Below are 25,757 nucleotides of genomic sequence, written 5' to 3'. Positions count from 1 at the left end.
CAAGGAGGCAGTAGGTTACAAGTGGGATCCCACAGGACTCAGTATTGGAACCTGTATTGTTTAACCTTTATATCAATGACATTGTCAATGGATTGGAAGGGGATATTCAGTTGTTTGCAGATGATGTGAAGCCATGAAGTGTTATTAGTAATAGTGCAGATGCAGCAATCCTGTAGGAGGATTTGAATAAACTAGACAGGTGGGTGAATGATGAATGGGGATGTCAGTTTGCAATCTAAAAGCTTGGGATACATCGATGGGAGGCTGTATACTCAATCGGAGGAGCTGTACTGGAGAAAGTAGGGGAGACGAGATCTGGGGGGGGGGGTGATGATTGATAGAAAACTGAAATTCAGGGAACATATTAGAAAGGTGGTGAAGGTAATCCAGAGGATGGTGCAATACTGAAAAGGACGCTAACCTGCAGAGATAAAAGAGTTATCGTTCCATTGTATAAGACCCTGATCAGACTACACTTAGACTACTGTTCTCAAATTTGGTCCCCAGGATTTGAAGGAGATAAATTAACTGTGGAAAGGGTACAGAGGCAGATAACAAAGATGGTTTCAGGACTGTACAATGTTATTTATGAGGATTGGCTGAGGGAATGTGGACTGCAGAGTTTAGTGGATAGAAGGAGAGGTGATATGATTGAGACTTTAAAATCTTGAGAGGTAGTTACAGGGTTGACACCAGGGAGTTCTTTCACTTGGTGGAACAGTGGGAAGAAGCAATGTCAAGGAGCCATCCCTGGAAGTTACAAAAGATGTGAGCAAGAGGGTGAGGAGTGGTTTCTTTGCATGGAGGATAGTTGAACCATGGAATGCAATGTCCAGTAGAGTGGTGAGAGAGCAAGAACTATCAATAAGTTCAAGGAGTGGTATGATAGACTTTGTGTTTCCTAGGAAGGACAGGCTATGATGAGTCTTTTGACTCCATGGAGGCTTGAATAATAATAATAATATTTGTTACCCTTCTTGCTTGTGCATCATATTGCTCATGTGTATGCTTGATCACCTTTTTCTGTTGTTTATATTCTTTCCACAATGCTTTCCTTTTTTGCAGCCACTTAATCGCTACTCAATTTATCTTCCTGACTGCTGAGTATACAATCTGATACTGCCACATTCAAACAATCCCTAACCACTTCTCATGAACTAATGACATTCATTCCAAGTAGCTTCTTATGTCATGGTACTGCTCCAAGTTACCTCCTAAGTTTGTCATAATCACCAGCTTGGTAGTTCCACATAAATCCTTTTTTGACTGAACTGAAAATTCCATATTTTAAGAAACCTACAAGGACAAGACTGCATGGTTACCCCTCAACTGGAGATAGAGATGCTACTGTTGTTATAGACATATCTTCTGATGCTATTACCAAATCCAACACTTTCAAACCCATGGTCCCCTGGGTCACATGATGTTTCAGGTAATTATCACTAAGTAACTTATAAATTCTATTTCCATTTTGCCACATGTTCTTTCCTCCTTCCAATCTATATTCCCCATAGTTGAAGTCTCCCATGATAATTGCTTGACCTGAACTCACTATGCTAATCTGCTGATACATGTCATCCATATCTTCTTCTTCTAGACACCCCCCCCAAGGGATATAGCAGCAATCAACAATATATTTTGGTCCTGTTGGCCTCTTATGTCATGGCATTTCACAGACAGCCTCAAATTAACCATTTCCCTCAGATCTACAATCTTCCTTAACTTCTATTTTTGTTGGTTGATTGAAGTTCTTCAGCTATCATTAATAATACCATTCCTCCTGTCCTATTTCCTCTATCATTCCTGAAAAAAAACATTGGTTTTGACATTGGTCAAGTCAAGTTGGCCAATGTCAAAACCTCCTTTGCTTTATTTCTAAGGTCAGAATGAATATTACTGAAAACTACCATAAATGCTACATGACTGCACTGCTTAAAAGACATGGACACTGCCCAAGAGTCCATATATTTGCCTTTTGTTAGTGCATTTGATAAAGATTTCACTGGCCTGACTGGTCAGTGAAATCTGTTTCAAACTGGCTGGTTCTCTTCAGAGACCAGGCAGAAACATTAAAAAAGCAAAAACTCTCATTCATTGCTAAGGAAATCTAAATGTCAGAGAAATGTATTTTTCGTAGGTGAACTCTCGGTCAGTGCATAAAACCTAAAAGAAGAGCGATAAGGCTTCATTTTGGCAATGTAGAATTACATATTCAAAGTGACTACTAGAAACATTCTACAAACATTCGACCTTGAAATAATGTTGGATCTGGTATCCAATTTGCTTATGTAGTTTTGTTTTGCTGTTTTTTAAATTGTATTTTATGTATTTTAATGTACATGTATTTTAGACTGTGTCACTCTATATCATGTATGTATAAGCTCATATTTTCATGTTGAGTCTTCCAGTTTTCTCTTCTATTTTTTTAATTTCAGAGTCATACTAAAGATGCACTCAACACTAGGGCAAAATTCTGTGTTAAATAAAAAATATTACACAACTTAAATCCATAGTGAGCTGGAATTTATCAAGGTCAAAGTTGGTATTTTTTGGAACCTAATATGAGCATGAATTGTAAACTCTTCAATAAACCAACATGGTTAGCATATTCATTCTCCAACCAACAAACTGCAATTCTAATCCCACCATGGGCATGGATGTATGTAAATAGCTTTAGTTGGGAGATGAATTTCATCACCTGGTGTGATACCACCTTCCCACTTACTGAAGGCCAATTACATCCCCACTGGGGATGTAAGTGGGCCTTCAGTGACTTGAAAAAGTTCTATGTTTGGTCTCCAGAACAGGGTTTCAGGGCTAGATAATAATAAATAAAAACAAAAAAAGATATTAAATTAATATTTAAACAAAAAAAACTTATTATTTCTGAAATTTCTCACATAGCTCCTCTAATTACAAATCAGCATCATCTTATATTCATTCTTTTAAGAGATTTATCATGTTCCCACATTTAACCTTTTCTGGTGTTTTAATCTTTGGCCATGTATTTTAACCTTCACTTTCAATTTTAAATTTTACAGTTACTGGTTTTCATTTTTCTAATTTATTCTTTTATGGTTGTTTATTTCCTATGATTCCAAACAATTTATCGATGATGTATTATCTTAGTTAAGTACCAAGTTATAAATTTCAAAAGTTATGAAGTAATTGAGAACTACCCCAAGTTATGTGTCTTAAAATGCATTATCTATGTCATAATATCTTTACTCATTAAATCACAGGTAAAAGCCAGTGCATAGGGGTGCTCTTTAACAAAATATAAAGGATGTTAGGGACACTGTAAGTATGCAGAAGAAGAAGAGAGCGAATGGGTTGACTGTACTGACTGACACAAATGATTTGAAAGGTGAGAAATACACAGTGAGAGAAGATATGAAAGAGTTGTTAGTGGAAGCAAAAATGAATAGGAAAGTAAAGGATTGTGATGCTTCAGTATGATAGTACAGAATTAAGAAGAAAGGCCTTCATTGCCAATGAGTCAATGACAAGATTGTGCAGGATGTATGATGTGCAGTTTATTGATGCACAGAGTGAATATGATGATGAACAAAAAGAACTTATATATGCCAGATGGACTACATTTAAATGATTTTGGAGTTAGATATTTGGAGAAAGTATTGTCTAGTGAGGGTATGGTAGTGCAAAACCAGGAAAACTAGAGATATTAGGACAAATGAAATCAAGCATATGTCTGATCACCCCTGTGATGAATGAGCAAGTGTACACCAATCATTATGCAAAGCCAAATGGGGATTTCATAGGTCTCCAATTTAAATGGATTGGTAATGACATTACACAAGGGTAACTATGAGTACAACTGGCTGTTGAAATGCATGTACATGAATGCAAGAATTAACAGAAATAAGGGTGAGGAGTTTCTGGCATTGAAAATCTTGACATGGCCAAAAATTACAGGGATAGAATATAAAGGGTATTACATTTTCAGAAAGAAAATGTAATACCCTTGGTATTACATATGGAAGGACCAGAAAAGGAGATGGGGTATTGCTGATGATAGCTGCAAAATTACAACCAATAAAATTAGAAGTTAAAGTGGATATTAGGTCTGAGGGAAATGTTTCGTTTGAGGCAGTCTGGTGTGAGAGGCAAATAGGGCAAAATACGTTGTTAGGTGCTGCTGTAGACCGGGGGGGTGGGGTCCATATGAAGATGTCATATATCAGCATAATGAGTGTATGCCGAACAATTATTATTATGGGAGATTTTAATTATGGGGACATCGATTAGAAGGAGGAAAGAGGAGCATGGCAAGATGGAAGTGGGATTTATACAGTTGCTAAGAGATAATTACATGAAACATGTTAAAAAGGGGACAAAGGATTTGAGGATGTTGGATCTGATAGTAGCATCAGAAGATGTACCCATAACCAAGGTTTAGTTGAACATAAACCCCTTCTTGATAGAGAACTCCACATGTTTGGCAACTTCTCCAATTGGGGAGCATGACCATGCAGTCTTATTCTGAGAAGTTGCCAAACATGTGGAGTTCTCTATCAAGAAGCGGTTTATGTTCAACTACAAGGCTGGTAATTATTGGAGAATCAGAAGTAATCTTTGGAACACTGCCATGGCTTGAGAAGCTACAAGGAAAGAATGTCAATAGTGAATAGCAAGTGGTTAGAGATTGCTTAAGAGTAACAGTATCAGACTGCATACCAAAGCTCAGGAGCAGGGCCAGATTTAGACTTGATGAAGCCCTAAGCTATACAAAACCCAGAGGCCCCCTACTGTTTTAAATTACATCAGGTGGTCTCAGAAGAATTTAAAATATATATACACCTTTTTAATATATGAAAATATATTGTAATGAGTTTAGTTTAATCCTTTATCCAAGTGTAAGCAAACAAAGTTTGTGCCTGGAAGTGTCTTCAGGACTGGGGTAAGGTAGTACAACACCAGGCAACGCATTGCAAAGGTGGAGAAAGCTCTCATATCCCCTATCTCAGTATCTCCCATAATGAAGCACATCTCCTTGTGGATATCTGTAATGCTATGCATTAAGGCAAGGGCCACTACCCATACCCGTTTTGACCTTTATTGAGGTCTCATCAGTGGGAGCCAGGCCCAGTAGTGGAGACAGCAAGGTAGAAGCAATGAGAGGTCATCCCAACCTATAGGAGTTGCCAAAGGATGTACAACCTTATTATTAAATTACTCTGGATTCAGAGAAAGATGTTGAGAGTTGAGAGAAAAATTAACAGTCTGATACTGTTATTTTTCGCTTGGTTAGACTATAATGAGTTTAGTTTAATCCTTTATCCAAGTGTGAGCAAACAAAGTTTACACCTGAAAGTGTCTTCAGGACTGGGGTAAGGTAGTACAACACCAGGAAACTCGTTGCAAAAGTGGAGAAAGCTCTCAACTCCTTGGCAACTCTTATAGGTTGGGATGACTTCTCATTGCTTCTGCCTTGGTGTCTCCACTACTGGACCTGGCTCCCACTGACGAGACCTCAATAAAGGTCGAAACCAGTATGGGTAGTGGCCCTTGCCTTAATGCATAGCATTACAGATATCCGCAAGGAGATGTGCTTTGCATTATGGGAGATACTGAGATAGGAGTGATGAGAGCTTTCGCCACCTTTGCACCGAGTTGCCTGGTGTTGTACTACCTTACTCCAGTCATGACGACACTTTCAGGTGCAAACTTTGTTTGCTCACACTTGGATAAAGGATTAAACTAAGCTCATTATAGTCTAACCAAGTGAAAAATAAACTCTCAAGATCTTTCTCTGAATCCAGAGTAATTTAATAATAAGGCTGTACACCCTTTGGCAACTCCTATAGGTTGGGATGACATCTCATTGCTTCTGCCTTGGTATCTCCACTGCTGGGCCTGGCTCCCACTGACAAGACCTCAATAAAGGTCGAAACCAGTATGGTAGCGGCCCTTGCCTTAATGCATAACCTTACACATATCCGCAAGGAAATGTGCTTTGCATCATGGGAGATACTGAGATAGGAGTGATTTTGTTACCATTAAACACAGGAATAGTCGTAATACTGCTTCCACATTAGGGAAAACTAACTCAATCTTGTCTTGAAAGATGATTTGATACAAATCTTTGTGTTGAAAATGTTCTTTTTCAGGATAATTCTGCTTGACATACTCATGGAAGTGCCTCAGTTCACTCGTGAGATTAATATCAACATCGTGTGGATACTCTTTTATTAACGTATCTACTGCTTTTCGTACCTGTACCTCTGAAACTTATAAATCAACTAAAAATGAAAATTTATTTGCAACATAATTGTAGACTGTTGCTCTACAATTCATGTAGACTATGTCTGACTTCATTTGAGTGATTTTTCTACGAATATTTTTTTATCAATATTTATATTTTTTTGTTTTTTTTATTTGAGGCCCCGGCAGATTGCGAGGCCTTAAGCTGTAGCTTTTTTAGCTTATACGTAAATCCGGCAGGAGGTTACACCAAGTTGGAATTAAGTGGATGAGTAGGGTTATAAAACAAGCGTTGGAAAAAAAAAAAAAAAGAAAAGAAACCATTGTGAAGGAAATATAAAGGAAAAAAAGTGATCAGCATACTCATCAGCAGTACACAGTGCAAGCAAGAAGGTAACTAGTATGGTAAGGCCAAATCAGACTATGAGAGAGAATTAGCCAAACAGACCAAAGTAAACCCAAAAGAGGTGTTTCGTTATATAGCAAGTAAGAGGAAAAATAACTATGTCAGAATGACTTTAAACAGTGCTCATGGTCAGTGGCATATTTAGGTATTTGCTGCCCCTAGGCCCCCCCAGAAAGTGCCACCCCTCATGACCCACCCATAGGCAGGTCATGATCCCAACCTCCAGTGACTGAAGTTGCTATAAAATCCCACTTGCTTCACATCACATAACTTTCTTCTGGTTTGTGTCATTTTCAATTTCAGATAAAGTGGAAATTATTTCCGTCTATCCCTCACAAAGACTCCGACAGGCATTGTCACAAGCTGACCAATGAGTAGGTGAAGGACGTTTGATTACTTTTGAAAAAGTTTCCAGGTGTTTTCTTAGAACACTCCACCAATGTGTTGAAGATGTGAAAAATACGAACAGTTTCTGAAGGACATCAAAAAATGCAGAAGAGTATGGACAGGATTCGGCAGCGCAAGTACCAATTTGAGACAGAGAATATCCAGCGCACGGTATGAATTCTGCCAATGGATTTATTTCAAGAATTCTTGCTTGCAGTCCTGTGTACTTGCCTGACATGTTACTAGCATTATCATATGCCTGCCCTCTGCAATTTCTACATCAATTCCAAGCTCATTTAGTGAAGTCAATACCGCCTCTTGTAACTCTTCAGATTTGTGACTTACATTAGAAATGAAACGCAAGAAACGCTCCACAGAAGTTCCATGTTCTTTCATATATCATACAATGAAGGACAGCTGATCAACATGAGACAAGTGTAGTGTTGAGTCAACACTTATGGAATAGTACTATGCTGTTTAAAGTTCTTCCACAATAAATTCGATTACTTTCTTGCCCGTTATTTTAATAAAATCCTCATGCGTGGCAAAGGAAAGATAGGAAAACGAAACTTTTTCCTTTTTTTCCCCAATTTTGGCAATGTGCTCAGCAAGAAAGGGATCAAATTCACTAATCCCTAGTGCCTTTGTGTCAAGTTACCGACAACAATACATAGCTTTCCGTGCATGTGTCTCGGTCTGTATAGTTATGCAGAATCTGATTACATGGCAATATGCTTGCAGACTAAACTTACAATAAGGAAAAGAAAAATATTTCTCTACTTGTGAGTAGATGCGGCATATAAGGAACATGTTATAACTAAAAAATGAGAGCCTGGAAATTTCCACCGCCTCTCAAAATTTGCTGCTCTAGGCCCGGGCCTATACCTAAATACGCCACTGCTCATGGTAGGAAGGTGACTAAACCAGAAGAAACACAGTCATCCCTCGACTTATGTTTCATCAAAAATATGTCCGTGATCCCATAAGAGAATAAATAACATTTTTGACTATACTTTCAAACAAGACACAAATGAGAATAAAGTAAAGGTTTCTATTTAGCAACAATGCATCATGCACAGTGCAACAGCACATTCAGCGGCAACCTCCCTCTGCAATCATTATGTGTCTTCAACAGTTTTATTGTTAAATATTTAGCGATATTTTTTGCAACATGGCCCCGACACATCTAGTCAAAAAACCTAGTGAAGAATCACAGAAAAAGAGGTGAGCAATTGATCTTGAAATGAAGTTGCAAATTATAAGGCAACATGAAACTGGTAAGCCCACCAGTGTGACCGCACATGAGTTCAGATGGTGTCATTCTACAGTGACAACCATTTTAAAAAATAAGGATAAAATCGTACATGCTGTGAAAGAATCTGCTTTCATTAAATCGATGAAGAAACGACAAGGTCCTATCAGTGATATGGAAAAGCTGATTGTATCATAGATAAAGGACCTGAACCAAAAGTGTATACCCTTTAGCATTAGGATCATAAAGGCTAAGGCACTAAGTCTCTTCAACATGTTGAAGGAGAAAGCAAGGATCGATTACAACTACAAATTCAATGCTTCTTCAGTTTGGTTCATGAGATTCAAGCAGCGTTTTGCACTGTATAATGTGAAGATGTGGTGAATCTGCAAGTGCTGATGAGAAGCCTACCAAGGAGTTTGTGGAGAAATTGGATAGTTATTACGGAAGAAAATTATTTGCCATAGCAAATATTTAATATGGATGAGAGCGCCTTGTTTTGGGGGGGGGGGGGGAGCTTGAGAGGACATTCATCTACAAAAAGCTGAAATCTATGCCTGGTTTCAAAGCTCTTAAAGACCATATTATGATTCTGTTAGTGGGTAATGTGGCTGGATATAAACTGAAAAATCATTTGTGATATGTGCCACATTTGTGCCACAGTGAGAACTACAAGCCTTCAAAAAATCATTAAGCATACTCTTCCAGTTCATTATGGAAGCAATAAGAAATGGATAACTCAAAAATTGTTTGAAGATGCCTTAATCAACTGTTATGTAAGTGAAATGAAAAGCTATTGTGTGAAAGAAAATGTAGAATTTAAAATTTTATTAATTCTAGATAATGCTCCAGGTCATCAACCTTACATCAATGATCCTCACCCCAAGATCAGGATCATGTTTCTCCCTCCAAACACTACTTCATTGATCTGACCAATTCTTGCAGTGTATAAGGCTTGTTATCTATGGAGAACATTTTCACAGGCCATTTCTGCTAGTGAAGGAAATGATTAGACTTTCATGCAATTCTGGAAAGCATTCAATATTTATCATGCTATTAAAAATTTTGCTGTGGCTTGGGACAAAGTGGATAGGGATGCGATACTCTATAGTTGGGCAGCATGGCTTTATAAAGGAAGTCCAGTCTTAGTAACTTATTGACATTTTATAATAAAGTGATTAGAGTGTCTACTTAGGTTATGAATGCATCTTCTGATGCTATATCAGATCTAACACTCTCAAATCCCTTGTTCCTTCTATAACATATCTCATGTAATTATCCCTTAACAACTGTATAAATCCCACTCCCATCTTGCCATGCCCCCCCCCCCAATCGATGCCCCAATAGTTAAAAATCTCCAATAATAATTGTTCGGCCTACACTCACTGTGCTGATCTGAAAACTATTACAAAAACTGTAGAGGATGGGAATGGATATGAGGCTAGTAGCATGGATGGGGAGGTGGTTGATAGACACCAAAGAGTAGTATATGATGGAGTCTGGGAGAATGATGGGGACTAGTGAAGTACATCAGGGTTTGGTTCTAGGGCCACTACTAGTTAATTTGTATATCAATGACATAGGGGCAGATTTAAGAGCAGATATTCAGTTGTTTGCTGATAATGCAAACCCGGGGAGAACAATAGTTGATAAAGGTGATGTAGATATACAGTGGAACCTCAGTTGTTGAACTTAATTCGTTCCCAAAGGCTGTTCGGAAACCGAATTGTTCGAAAACTGAAACCATTTTCCCATAAGAATTAATGGGAAATGGATTAAACCATTCCCAAACCACAGATGATTGTTTATTTAAACCTTTACAACAGTACTTCATGCATAAGATCGTATACAAACATAATGAAAATGCATAAAATCGTACAGAAAAAAAATAAACACAATAAATAAATAAAATAAAAACGAAAATTTAACTTCACTTTAACTATATATACGGAGGAGAGTTAATGGCATAAGTAGAAGGAGGTGAGTAAGTGGAATCCCTTTTCATAAAAACATAAGGTTACTGTCCTTCTGGGTTTTTTCTCTTTTCTGTCTCTTGGCACCACTCGACTCTGCTCGAGACACACTGGGCCTCTGTCTCACTAAAAACCTGTCCAATGACATTTGTTTTTGCCTGCATTTTAAAATGTTTCTGAAGTGAGACATGGCACTGTCACTGAAATGGTTTATGATGCTGTTTGCTACAACTTTGAGGTTGATATCTTGCCACAAAACTTTGCACCTCACCCCATTTTACACACATTTCTTTGATCAAGGAACTAGAAACATCCTCATCCCCTTCCTCTGTGTCTGAAGACATTTCCTCCACCTCCATCTTTTGATACTCCTTCTGGTGTTCCAGTTCTTTCGTGGTGAGCTCATTCCTGTGATCCTCCACTAACTCCTCCACAACAGCATTGTCGACTTCCAAGCCCATGCTTTTGCCCAGAGACACTATCATCGACAAGAGCAACATGCTCAGCCTCAATGTCTCTGTCTGCTACACAGTCTGGTCACAATTTCCTCCAGGCCGAGTTCATCGTCCTGTAAGTCACTTGTGCCCAGTCTTTGTCAAGGATACTTAAACAATGGAGGATATTGAAGTGATTTTTTCAGAATTCTCTGAGTGTTAATTCTGTGTCAGAGTTCACTTCAAAACACCTTTGAAACAGTGCTTTGGTATAGAGTTTCTTAAAGTTCAAAATGACCTGCTGGTCCATGGGCTGAATTAGAGAAGTTGTGTTAGGGGTAATAACTTCACTGTGATAAAATCAGACTCCTTCACTAACTCGTCCTCCAAGCCTGGAGGATGAGCAGGAGCACTGTCCATCACAAGAAGGCATCTAATTTGCAAATTTTTTTCTTGAACGTATTTTCTCACACTTGGGGCAAAGACTTCATCGATCCACTCAATAAACAATTGCCTGGTTACCCAAGCCCTACTATTAGCCCTCCACATAACAGGCAATTTACTTTTCATCACGTTATTTTTCTTAAACACCCTCGGATTCTCAGAGTGATACACAAACAATGGCTTGACCTTGAAGTTCCCACTTGCGTTTCCACATAGCAAAAGAATCAGCCTGTCCTTCATTGGCTTGTGTCCTGGCCAGGTCCTCTTTAGCAATTTTTTCCAAAATAGGCCGGTTTCATCACAGTTGAACACTTGTTGGGCAAAAAAGCCCTCAGCCTTTACATAGTCACTAAATTCTTGCACGTATTTCTCAGCAGCTTCTTGGCTCGAACTCGCAGCCTCCCCATGCCTAACCACACTATGTATGCCGCTTCTCGAACCGCCCTCTACTAGCTTTGAACACATAAGTATCAGCACTCGTACCAGGGTTTTTCTTTAACAGATCATCATGTAATCGCCTCGCTTTTCCACAAATTATAGCCTCAGAAACACTATCACCAGCTAACTGTTTCTCGTTTATCCAAATCAGCAACAATTTTTCCACTTCTTCAATCGTCTGCGATCTTTGTTTAGTAAGAACTTTCACTCCTCTTGCAACATCAGCTCTCTTGATCGCCTCTTTATTTTTGAGTATTGTACATATTGTTGATTTCGCCATACCGAACTGTGTAGCAAGATGCAAGGCACGAAACTCATTTTCATGTTTGGATATGATTTCTTTTTTTCATCTCTATCGTGGTTCTAACAACTTTTCTTTTCGCTTTGCTGCTATCACTATTCTTCTGTGGCCCCATGGTGGCTTAATTAATAATAATTTATGAAAAAAAAACAACAAAACACAAAGAAAATCAAGAAAACTCACTTCAAATTCGAGCAGGTGTCTGCACTGAACGAAGGCTCCGCGTAAGTGGTGCTTTCCCTCCTTACAGCTCAGTACGCAGAGCACGTGGTTGCCGATTGCCTGTTCGGGAACCAAAATTCTGTTTGGAAACCGGGGTGTTTTTTGTTCGGAAAATATGTTCAGGAACCGAAGTGTTCGAGAACAGAGGCGTTCGACAAACAAGCTTCCACTGTACTGCAGAACGATTAAAATAAATTGGCATTATGGGCAGTGATAATGATTGTCAGTTTAATGCTGCAAAATTCAGGTTGAAAGGTTGCATATGGTGTATCAGATTGATGGTATTGGTTTGCAGGAAATTGATGAGACCCTTTAGACTTCGTGTTGAAGTCAGAGGGCATATTGCAAAAGTTGGTAAAACAGCTCAACAAATTACTCTGATGTTGAAAAACACACTAACAAGCAAAGATAAGGAAGTTATCTCTCTTTTATAAGGCTATGATTCCACCAAATCTCTACTGCATACAGATCTGGTTACCTGGGTTTGTTGAGGACCAGGAGGAAGTCTAAAGGATTCAGAAATGAGTGACCAAGATAGTGAGAGGTGTAGATAGATTGAAGGTTTGTGGGGTATAAAGTTTAGTTGATATGCAGAAAAGAAGGGGACATGATAGAAACTTTTAAGATATTAAAGCAGCTTTATAAAATTGATGCACGTGAAATTTTTCAATATGACATCAATATATAAGATCTGGTTACCTGGGTTTGTTGAGGACCAGGAGGAGGTCTAAAGGATTCAGAAATGAATGACCAAGATAGTGAGAGGTGTAGATAGATTGAAGGTTTGTGGGGTATAAAGTTTAGTTGATATGCGGAAAAGAAGGGGACATGATAGAAACTTTTAAGATATTAAAGCAGTTTTATAAAATTGATGCACGTGAAATTTTTCAATATATGACAAATTGTCACAGAACCAAGGGCCATCTATGGAAGTTGTGTAAGAGTGTAGTTAGTAAGGGTGTCTGGACCTGTTTTTTTGTGTGGAGAGTGGAGAGTGAGTGGAATGGATTGAAAGAATTGGTTGTGAGTTACCTGACAGTGAATGGATTCAAAGAGAGGTATGATAGGATTTGCGTGTATGATGGTTGATTTGGGCCACCCGTGATGAGTCTCCTATCTCCATGGAGTTCAGAGACTCATCACAGGTGGCCCAAATCAACCATCATTTTATCATTTTATCATCATTTTATTATTATTACCGTAAACTAGTAATAATAATAATGTTTGCAATATTATACTGATGAGAGAAAAAAAAATAAATTCAATCCACCAATAGTATGAATGTACTGTAGGTATAATAAAGCTACAGTACATTTGGTGTGGTGGTAGCCACATAAAAACTTTACACAGCTACTTATTTAAGTCACTGAAAACTCAAAACGAGTTTTTTTTTTTTTTTTTTAAATCAAATAGCCACCATTACTCCATAAACCATTTGTTATCAGACCAACCTTCACATGCAGCTTTTAACTACAAAAGATATGTGATAAACTTGTAAAGTAGCATAACTCACGCTGCTTTCTCCCAGTAGGAGCTCCTTTAAGGTTTCTGAAAGGAGCTTCTGTGTTATGCTTTATCTCTTTCATACCATTCAACTTTTCTCACATGCTTAAGATACAATACTTCCCACTCTCTCTCTCTCTCTCAATGTACTCTGTAAGTTTATTAATAGAGGAAGGGATGCATTATGTACGTCTTAAAGAGTGCATAATACAAACCACATTTTCTCTTTGACTCTACTCTTCCATATATTGAAATCTTTCCATCAACCAACTTCTTCTCTATGCCAGAAGACTATTATTTATTGCTCTTATTTGTGAAATAATTTTCTGGGAATATTATTAACATCAGATCTCTATGGAGTCAAAAGACTCATTTCCAGAAGGTCCACACCATCATGAAAAAATATCATCAAACTGTGCCTTCAACATATTCACATTCACAGTTTCTGCACTGACCACACTTTCAAGCAATGCATTTCACTCACCAGTCACTCTCCATGCAAAGAATCTTCTCACATCCTTCTTATACAGCTTCCATAGATGGCCTCTTGTTCAATCCTTATCTCCCTTTACTCCATGAAAAATCTCTTCCATATTAATCTGTAACAATCCCTCAGCAACTTATATATTTCAACCATATTCCCTCTCCTTCCTCTATTCTCCTCTTCTTCTATTTATAAGGCTCTAAGCTACATTTTCTCAATCTGTTTTCATATCCCATGTTCCGTAGACTTCACACTGACTTTGCAAACCTTCTACAGACCCTCTTTAATATATCCTCATCCCTCTTTAAAATTCTGGAAGCTACATTCTAGAACCAATATATCCAACTTCAATGACTAGTTTGAAGTACCAGCTAAATACTAGTTTACTATCATCTGGCTGGCTAACATGACATTAGTGCAGTCATACAACACACACACGCCAATTTTTTTTTTTAATTTATCATACAAGAACCTATAGCACATCAGTGCTGTGTGAGGTGCAGATAAGGGCTGAGAAAGAAGAAACCTATTGACATTCTTCTGAAATTGTTGGGAAACACATAATATGGAAGGCTGTTCTAGAGGACACAGGTGGATGGAATAAATGAAGAAGAGGAGGGGAGGGGTTAATAAGTTTGCAGTTGTACTGTTAAGTGATGTTGGACAGCTGCTGCTCTTGTTTTAATAGGCCTAACAGCAAGTGGAGGAACGATGTTTGCTAATTCACTAGAGCAGTGACCATGGAGCTGAAACACTGTGTCTGTGAGATGGACACAGTGAGCCTGTGAGAGCCGAATTGTTCTCCTCTGAACAGCATCAAGAATTTTTAAGCTTTTAGGTGCATCATCTGAAATGTGTGAACAGTAATCTAAGGATGGTCAGATATGGGATTTATTTAGGGTTAGTAGCCAGGTGGGCGTAAAATAGCTTCCTGAGCAGAAAAGGATACCAAGTTATTTAGAAGCTGAGGAAGCTACTGTGGTGTGCCAAGGGAAGTCGGAAGTAAATGTCAGTCCAAGGAGAGATAGTTCATCCCGTCTGGTGATGTGCATATTATTGGGGATGAGGGAATGAGTTTTCCTCCCACAAAGCATGTAAATCAGTTTAAGAAGGAAGATTCAACCAACACCAACATTAATAGCCTTTAATGATAAAGATGAGTCAGTCTCTTGAATAGCCTATGAGTCCTAGGACTCAGAAGGAACAATCAAGTAATAATAATAATGTTTCTTGTTCAGTTCACCAGCGATGTTATAATTGTGACCAATCAGCTTAACAAAGCAATCTCACAGGGTATCACATTCCACTCTGTTTTTTTATAATGGTAGAAATTAAAATAAATTAAAATGGCTGATATATCTGTGCAACTCACTATTTTTATGATAATATAATGTTATTTCCAGTTCACTATAGAGCAGGAAGAATGACTAAGGGAGATCCCTCAATTCTATATTTTAAAATATCATATAAAATATCTACCTACACTTGTAATCACCCCATGAGACAGCTTTGTATGCAATAATCTAATTCTAACTCTCCTGTCTACACAAAACTTCATACAAATTTCAGGGATGGCATTATGTTTTTCCATCACTTACTGCCTTCTGAGATCTATGACATCTCCCCTATATATTTTGATAAGATCCTCTTGCTGCCTTATGCTCTCAATCTTATCACTTCTCCTCTTTTCTGCTAACCTCTGCAAACCACACTTCTAATTCTCTCACCAATTCACAATCCTGACATAATTTTGGTTAAGCATTTCTGTACTGTCATGAGCATTTCCCTATTGCATACAGATAAAGAAAACTAGTTCTGTGCATATACAATAGTCTGCATACAGCCTGATCATATTATATTATATATAATAGAAAACAGGCACAACTTAATCCACATCTTCAACTGAATTTACATTACCACATATTTCAATAGGGGAGTGTTAAGGATCAAGGCTGTATAACTGAGAGGAGAGCCTTTAAAGGAATGCAGAAAACTGACCAGGGCTTCTGACCTAATGTCCAATCCTCACCTTTGCATGATGCACCCTGTTAGGTACCTTAAAATTAAATGAACCAGGCTGGGCTGGCAATTTGGGATTTAGCCAGCCAAATTGTATTTTGATGCTAAAACCACGATATAAAATTATGGTATGACATGACAGAATTTCATGCCACCTGGGAAACTGCTCAGTTAAACAAGGTCCCTGTTGTTTTCACCAGAGAACCAGGGTGAACAGCAAAAAGTCACTTACTGGAACAAATCCTAAAACACACCCCAACTCAACGTTACCAGAGCTCAAGATCGCTACTGTCAACATAAGAAGCCTGAACGGCAAAGAAATCTAACTAGATGAGAAATTAGATAAGTACCAAATCGACACAATAAGGTGACCAAAACAAAAAAGACAAAAACTGGCGAGATCTTTCTGAGCAATAAATACAAAATGATATATTCAAGCAAAGGAGTAACCCTCTTATTCAATACTAAATATGAGGCTAATCTTCTTGAATGGCAGGCAGTTCAAAGTAAAGTGATGTGGACAAATATCAGAACAAGAACCAAACCTTGGAGATTCAGTGGCAAATCTTTAAGAAAACATTGATTAATTCAACCAGAGAGGCATGTAGTGAGGCTGTCTACAAGGATAGAAAGATCAGAACTCTATGGTGGACACACTAAGTTAAAGAGGCAGTGAAGGAAAAGAAGAAAGCATATCAAAAGTTCCTAGAAATTAAGTTGGCTTCAGCTTTTAAAGTATACAGAGAGAAATGTAAGAAAGCTAACCACTGTGTAAAATTAGCTAAACAATAGTCACAGAGAGACTTTGGTAAGAACATAGAAAATAAATATCAAGCAGGTGACAAGATATTCTGGAAGTTGTTGAAGAATTTCTGTTTGCATGTATAGTCAGTGTTTTTTACCACTGTGCTGTTACTGATTGATTCATTTAGCAATTTTTTGAAGTAGTATGGAGTAACTACTTCAAAAAATTGCTAAATGAATCAATCAGTAACAGCACAGTGGTAAAAAACACTGACTATACATGCAAACAGAAATACATATCCACATTTGAAGTAGAAAAAGCCATCAAAAGCCTGAAATGTGGAGTAGATGATATTTGACCAGAAATGCTCAAGTGGCTGCACTGCATTCAGAAGACCTAGACAGAGGGATGAATTCCAGATGATTGGAGCAGCGCTCTCATAATATCCATATATATATATATATATATATATATATATATATATATAAAGGAAATAAAACTGAATGTGAGAATTACAGAGGTATTTCCATACTGAGTGTTCCTGGTAAGATATATGCAAGTATACTTGAGAGAAGGATTGTGGAAGGGAAGCTTGGTGAAGAACAAACTGGATTCAGCCAAATAGAGGGTCAGATTTTCACTTTACGACACACAGTTGAGAAATCATGGGAATATAACAAAGCTCTGTATTTAAGTTTCGTAGATCTGGAAAAGACATATGACAAGGTGCCAAGAGACAGAGAGAGAGAAGCTATTCCAAATGCTACAGTGGTATGGTTCATTATATCAAGCAATACTCAGTCTTTATTTCAGTTGTAAATCAGCAGTTAGAATTGAAGGAAGCACAGGAAGATGGTTTTATGTTAAATCTGGTATCAGAGAAGGATGTGCATTATCCCCACTGTTATTTATTATCTATACGGATCACATTACGGAGGAAAGTGGTATTAAAACTAATATCAAAATTGAAGATGTTAATGTCAGCTTTTTACTTTATGCGGATGATGTTATACTTCTAAACAAATTTGCAAGATCCCTGAGTAAATTAAATAACTGTTATAATAGATATGGTATGCAGGTCAGCAATAATAAGACAAAGACAATGAAAATAGGCAGAAGAATGAAAATATCACCTCTGAATAGAGAACCTATAGATAAAACATTTCGGCTACTTCGACATGATTTTTAGTGAAGATGGTAAATTAAATATGGAAATAGATAACAGAATAAACAAAGCTGGTATGGTAAGAAGTCAAATGAATAAATATATATGGAATAAGAGAGAAATTAGCAAAAACACTAAATTAGCTGTATACACGACAATGTTCAAATCAATTTTATCTGATGGATCTGAGAGCTGTGTTAGAAGCAAAATACTCAACCAAAGAATAGAAGTTACAGATATGAGAGTCCTGAGAAATATAAGAGGCATGAACAGGATGGCATCCATGGCAATATCATATTAAAAATGAGGATATTAGGAAAGAACTAGACATTATTAGAAACCATTAATGTGTTAGCAGAGTTAATCTCAGGTGGTATGGTCACTTAAAACGAATGGGAGAGGAAAGATTAGCAAAACAAGCGTTCTCTGACAGGCTGGCAGGAGAAAGACAAGGGTATAGGTGGATTGATACGGTAAAGAGTGCCTTAGAAAATAGAAATATAAGATCTGATAATGTTGGAGCCTTGACAGGTAACAGATTGATTTAAAGAAAAATTGTAGATAGGAGGTTAGTAATGACGTAAATTTTTCATGTAGTACTATCATATCCTGTACACCCTTTGAGGGTAAATGTCACGAATTTGATGATGATGTTGACGACATATTTAAATAACAATAATTAATTTTTATTAAAAATGTTTATAGCTGTTCTACAAAGGAATAATTCCGTGTTAAGTAACTAACGGGCCAATTTGCAAAATTGAAAAGTAAAATGCATCGAAAATAAATAATTGTTTCGTTACTTAATAAAAGAGATAGCATGGTGATGAAAATTCAGCAGCATTTGTTAACAAATATATATTCAGACTTTATTAGCAGGTACGAACCTGTATTGACCCCATAAAAATACCGGAACCTGGTCACTTTGTGATGAATCAAAACAAATGCATAGTTTTAATATACATACAGTATAAACTGTTAGTATGAAATTCATTTCGAACAACAGAGTAAAATCAACAACGCAAATTAATTTACAACCAGAAAAACTTTACAGTTAACTATATTATATTTAATCCTCGTACTTATAACGAGGAACCATACCAACAACAAACATTCACATGACCACAGAGGAGCGGTTTACGATAGGTAGCATTTCTAATAAAAATCGGATCCTATACTCAGGAAAAAACCAGCAGATAATAACTAACTTACTAAATAAAGTAAATAAAATCATCATTATATTTAAATAAAACCTTTAAACATCTTTTAATAAAATAAACTAGTAAAGAGAATCATGTTATATTTCAATGAATATGAAACAATTCATTTCATATTACTGACAGTTCCTGATTAATTTAATTGCTGCCGATCTATTGGATAATAAATTTAGAGTGTATACATTAGATTCAGTTGAATTGTTTTAAATTACGGCAGAAGCAAGTAAAGCTATAAGGCCAGTTTATGTCTGTTGATTGCGTGCGTTCTTCGGGCCGATTTGCCTGTTGATAGGAATGAAATACCCGAATTCCCAGAAAGGAAAACCCTTCGATTCCATATATATATATATATATATATATATATACACACTGCTTGGAAATAAGGTGAGTTAGCCGATATCATACGGAGGTAGCAGGATTTTTTCTCCCGGAAACTCGGGTTTTTCATCCCGCATAGAGACAATTGGGTCCTTCAGAATATACGCAATTTAAAGACAAAATATACTAGTTGTAGTGGTGGTGGAGGTGGGCGATAGATGGCGTCGATGGAGATGATTCGTAGTAGAGGTTCGGTGTAGTGGTTGAGACAGTTGTAGGTGTCCTCCCACGATGAGTCTTCAGACTCCTTGGAGGTATCAGGAATAATAATAATAATAATAATAATAATAATAATAACTCAACAAACAACGTAGTGTGTGAGCAACAAACGGCCATGGCGCCCACCTTAATAAAATGTAGGATCTCCTTTTGCTGCGATCACCGCAGCAATCCTACAGGGCATACTTTCCACAACCGTACGATTACGATCAATAGGAATTTGGGACCAATCTTCCTGTAGACATATAGTAAGGTTCTGAACTCTTGAAGGACGAACGTCCCTTGACTTCATCCGAGACTTCAGTTCATCCCACACCTGTTCAATAGGGTTGATATCACTGCTCTGTGGAGGACAGTTGAGTGTGTTGACGTTCATGTCCACAAACCATGCAGCAGCCTTAGGACATGGTGTATTAGGACACAATGGCATATACTTGGTGGAATGTTGCGCCCACTAGATCATATCCTGGAATTTTACCCCTTTTCTGAAAATCCTGTTCCTTGTCAATGAATGTCTCTTAGATAGCAACTACATCTATTTCATTTTTTCTGATCATTTTAGAAAAACACTGACATTTAGGCCAACTGATGCTTTCAATATTTAATTGGCAGATACGGATTGAAGGTCTGAGTTGGATGTCTGCTGGTTCTGGAAAGTGCCTGAGCTTCTCATTTCATCGAACGTTTTTGGTTAATGCGATGTAATCAATATAGTCAGAAGATCCCACGGGATTCGACTGCCAGATATTGTAGACTATTTCGCAGTGCGGAGATGGATTCATGGATTTACCAGAAGGAAGACTGTACTTCTCAGGAAGAAAAGATAACATACACAGAGAAGGAGTTGCATTACTAATTGAAAAGAAACTTACACACTCAGTAATCGAAATAAACCCAGTGTCTCCTAGAATAATAACAGCCAAACTTCAAGCAAAAGAAAAAGATCAAACAATTAAAATAATCCAAATATATGCACTAGACAGTAACCATTCAGAGGAAGAAATAGAAAATTTCTATGAAGAACTACAACAGGAAATAGATAATCCCAAAAATAGAGAACTCATGATAGTGATGAGAGATTTTAATGCTAAAATAGGCCAGTTCACAGCAGACAAAAAAGATGTGATGGGGAAATTTGGATACGGAGAGCTTAACGACAGAGGAGAACAATTATTCCACTTCTGTAAAGCAAACGATCTAATGATCACAAACACATTGTTCTATCAACGCCCTAATAATAAATATACATTGAAATCCCCAAATGGTAATATAAAGAACTGCATAGACTATATCATCATACACAAACAATGAAAAAGATCAGTAAATAATGTACGAACATTACGAAGTTTTGATTTTGACACTGACCACGAAATATTAACTGCCAAAATAAAGATAAAATTCAACAGGAAAAATAATATCAGAAAAGAAGAAAACATCAACCTATCAAAACTAAAAGATAGCTCAAGCAGAAGTCGATTTTTAGAACAGATGTGCTTGAAATTAAAACCCTCCATCTTCCAGAACAGCGGAAAATACTGGGAAGAAGGAAAAGAAACAGTGTTATCAATTGCAAAAGACACTCTAGGTTCCAAACCCAAAATAAACGAACAGTGGATAACCCAAGAAATAATAGCTACTATACAAGAGAAAAGAGAGGCCAAGATACTTGTAAACCAAAAAAACAATGAAGAGAATAGAGAAAAATACAGAGCAATAAAAAATAAAGTGGATAACCTATGCAAAAAAGTCAAAGAAAAATGGTTAGAAGAAAAAGCTAAGAAATGCCAAGAAGCATACCAACAAAACAACCTAACAGTCTTCCATGATACTGTAAGAGAAATTACAAAGGAATTCTCAGCAAAAGCAGTAACAATGATAAACAACAAGATGACTGAAACCGGGAATATTGAATATATAAGAAAAATCTGGTCAAACCATTTTAAGACTATCTTCCACCAATGAAACAAAATTACAATGCCAACAATAGAATAAAATAATGATCACCCAAAAATTTTACAAGAAGAAGTAAGATACGCAATAAAACAGATGAAAAAACAATAAAGCACCAGGCATTGATACTATCGCAATTAAACTGTGGTCATATGGACACAGCCCATCAATAGAATATTTAACAACCCTATTCAATAAAATACTACAAACAGGAGAGATCCCAGATCACTGGAGAACTGGAAAGATCATCCCAATATACAAGAAAGGAGACAAAAGAGACTGCAGAAATTACAGACCAATCAATTTACTCCGTCACACCTATAAAATATTCATAAGAATTATACAAAATAGATTAAAAACACCTACAAAGATATGATAGGCATAGAACAAGCTGGTTTCTAATGAAACTATTCAACAATAGACCAAATTTTCACATTGCACCAACTAGCAGAGATAAGCTGGGAAGACCATAAAGAACTATATTGTTGTTTTGTGGACTTTAAACATGCTTTCGATAACATCAACAGAGAAATCCTTCTTAAAATTCTACTAGAAAAAGCCATAGACAAATATATAATACAGTTTCTGATAAAATATTACTCTAAGAAAAATGCAATAATTAAAAAGGACACACTCACAACAGAACCCATACAGATCCCAAAAGGAGTAATGCAAGGATGCCCATTATCCCCATGCCTATTCAACATATATCTAGAAGAAGTTGTAAAGAAAGCAATAGACAATAAACCTGGAATCAATGTCAACGGTTTAAACATAAATAATATCAAATATGCAGATGATCTCGTCCTTGCAAGAACCCCAAATGAACTAGAAAAGTTGATCAACAAGCTAAATGAAACCTGTAAAACATATGACATGACAATAAATATACAAAAGACAAAGGTGATGAAAATAGGGAGGAACAGAACTACCATCTCAGCCACCCTAAACGGAGAACAAATAGAACAAGTAGACAACTTCATATACCTTGGATCAAAACTAACAGAAACAATAGATGAACTCAAAACAATCAAACACAGAATAGCGATATGATTGACCACCATGGGAAAATTACAGAAAATCTGGAAAACAAACAAGATACCAAAATCAAATTATATGAAGCAATAATTATACCAACAGTCATCTATGGAGCAGAAGCGTGGACAGTTAAAAAAGAGAGGAGAAAAAACTGCTGGCATTTGAAATGAAATGCTTAAGAAAAATAAATAGAACAAGTTGGATAGAAAAGAAAACAAACATCACAGTCAGACAAGAATTATTATATAAAACGACAATAATAGAAAAAATTAGAAAACAACAACTGAGATGGTTTGGACACACTGTACGCATTGATGCAGACAGACTACCTAACGTCCTAATCAATACTTTTCCAACTGAAAAAAGAAGACCTGGAAGATCAAGAATTACCTGGCTGAAATTAATAAAGAACATCTCGGGATGCAGAACATATAAGGAACTTTTTCGAACAGCAAGGAATAGAGAAGACTGGAAGATCCTGCTCAAGAGAGGACTCAACCCGTCTTAGACGGAAGAGAAGAAGAAGATTTCGCAGCGAAAAGCACGTTGCCTGGGGTGCACAACTAGGAGGCTAGTCTACATTTGTACCTCCCCCAAAGTTTTATTATTATTATTATTATTATTATTATTTTAACGGTGTCTCCATGGAGTCAAAAGACTCATCGCGGGAGACCCGACATTGACACACTAACCATTATTTACACAATACCTGTCATACCTCTCCTTAAATTCATTCACAGTTGAAGCATTCACAACCAGTTCTGGCAAAGCATTCCACCCATTCACAACCCTCCAAGTAAAAAATCTAGTCCTAACACCCTTGTTAACCACACTCTTACACAATCTCCAGGGATGACCCCTCGTTCTCTCACATCCTGCATTGGTCTTAAGAATATCATCAGTATCAATCCTGTAAAATCCCTTTAACAATTTAAATACCTCTATCATATCTCCTCTCCTACGTCTATCAGCTAGTTTTTGGAGCCCACAGATCATCAATCTATCCTCATAGGGAACATCCCACAGACCTGCAACAATCTTTGTAACCCTCCTCTGAATCCTTTCTACCACTTCCGCATCACCAAGAAATCCTGGCGACCAGATCTGTGCACAATAGTCCAAATGCGGCCTTATTAATGCCTTATAGAGTGGAATAATAACTTCCCTATCCCTGCTTGTTAGTGTGTTCCTCAACAACCATGTAATTTGATGTGATGTTTTGGCAATCTTAGCAATATGCCCTTTAAACTTAAGTTCTCTGTCCACAATAACTCCCAAGTCTCTTATCTCATCAACTTCCTGCAGTTCAGTTCCGTTAATATAGTAAACAGCATGCGATTTCATCCTCCCGAAGTGCATCACCTTACACTTAGCCACGTTGAACTGACAGCCATTTACCTCAGTCCATAGCGTCAGCCTATTTAAGTCATCCTGTAAAATATCCACATCATTTGAATTGATTATCGCTCTTCCCAATTTTGCATCATCAGCAAACAAGTGGATATTTCCATTCAAGGTATTTCCAATATCATTGATGTACAAATTAAACAATAGAGGACCAAGAACTGAGCCCTGAGGTACACCACTAGTCACTTGCCTTTTCCTAGACTCAGCTCCTCCGTAAACCACTCTTTGATATCTGTCCGCCAGCCATCCTTTAATCCAAATCACCATCTTCGGATCCAAACCCATTTGCTCTAATTTATGTAACAGAGTTCCATGTGGAATCCTGTCAAAAGCCTTTGCAAAGTCAAGCAGTATCACTGAGTAAGGATTTCCTTTATCCAACTCCACTGTTACTTTATTATAGAACGTAAGCAAATTACTTAGGCAAGACCTACCTTTCACAAAACCATGTTGCCCCTTATAAAGTATCATATTGCTGTCCACCCAGTCCTGAATTCTAATTTTAACTAATTTCTCCAAAATCTTAACCACCACTCCAGATATATTGATTGGTCTATAATTTGCAACATCAGTCTTAGAGCCTCCCTTGTGCAATGGAACTATTTTCCCCTCTTTCCACTCTATTGGCACTTTACCAGAACTGAGGCTTAAATTAAACATCCTGGTTAGAGGAGTTGCTAATTCTCTTGCACATTCTCGTAACACATGGGCCGATATGCCATCTAACCCAATGGCAGTGTTAGCATTAAGGTTCTTTAATATATTAAGCACCTCAATTTCATCTATCTCTATACTCTCATCTGTCAATGGCACATCTGACACTGCACTATCACTACGAAGATGGTACACTTTTGCGAAATGATCACTAAGCAACTCAACTATTTGATTAGCTTCAGTAATTTCCTTACCATCAACACTTTTTAAAGTAATCTTTCCATGGATATTCTTCCTTTTACTAGCCACATAGCGAAAGAACTCTTTAGGGTTTCTTTTGGATTCATCAGCTAGTTTCCTCTCATAATTAGCTTTGGCTTTCCTTACCATACAGGTTACTCTCTTTGCCTGTACCTTATGTTGCTCATTGGAACGCTCATCACCTTTTTCTTTATATGTCTTCCACAACCTTTTCTTTATCTGCAACTCTTGTTTAATAGTATTAGTCATCCATTTTACTCCTACTTGATTTCTCCTTCTGACTCTGGGAATACAGTCTGATACAGCTTTCTTCAAATACTCCTTGAGAATCTCCCACGCACCATCAACATCTCTCCCCTTGAATTTCTCATGCCATAATACAGCTGAAAGCTGACTTCTCAGCTTGCCATAATCACCAGCCTTGTAATTCCACATATACCCATTCTTATTAGAATATTCAGTACGTCTTTCAATCTCCCAGGTCAAGACCACATGATCGCTTTCCCCAAGTGGAGACATTGTAACTAAATTACTTATTGATATGTTCTCCGATGTTATGACCATATCTAACACTCTAGAATCTCTTGTCCCTTCCATCACATGCTGTCTCAGGTAATTATCTCTTAACAAATGTA

At 37.2% G+C, this 25,757-nt stretch overlaps 1 protein-coding gene across 1 annotated transcript in view; it reads right to left on the bottom strand.

Annotated features, from left to right (window-relative positions):
* The window catches only part of VhaAC45 (Vacuolar H[+] ATPase AC45 accessory subunit), a 240,993-nt gene extending 221,866 nt beyond the window's left edge, over positions 1-19,127 (bottom strand). The window contains exon 1 of the mRNA XM_090411994.1: positions 18,886-19,127. Coding sequence (XP_090268120.1) covers positions 18,886-18,992 — 107 coding nt within the window. The 5' untranslated portion in view covers positions 18,993-19,127. The remainder of the gene's footprint in view (positions 1-18,885) is intronic.
* Positions 19,128-25,757: the final 6,630 nt, after the last annotated feature.

This window comes from Typopeltis vanoorti, chromosome 2 (genome assembly GCF_054136105.1).
Source record: "Typopeltis vanoorti isolate ZY-2024b chromosome 2, IOZ_Tvanoo_1.0, whole genome shotgun sequence".
In the NCBI taxonomy this organism is placed as follows: domain Eukaryota; kingdom Metazoa; phylum Arthropoda; class Arachnida; order Uropygi; family Thelyphonidae; genus Typopeltis; species Typopeltis vanoorti.
This window is presented reverse-complemented; position numbering and strand designations above follow the sequence as displayed.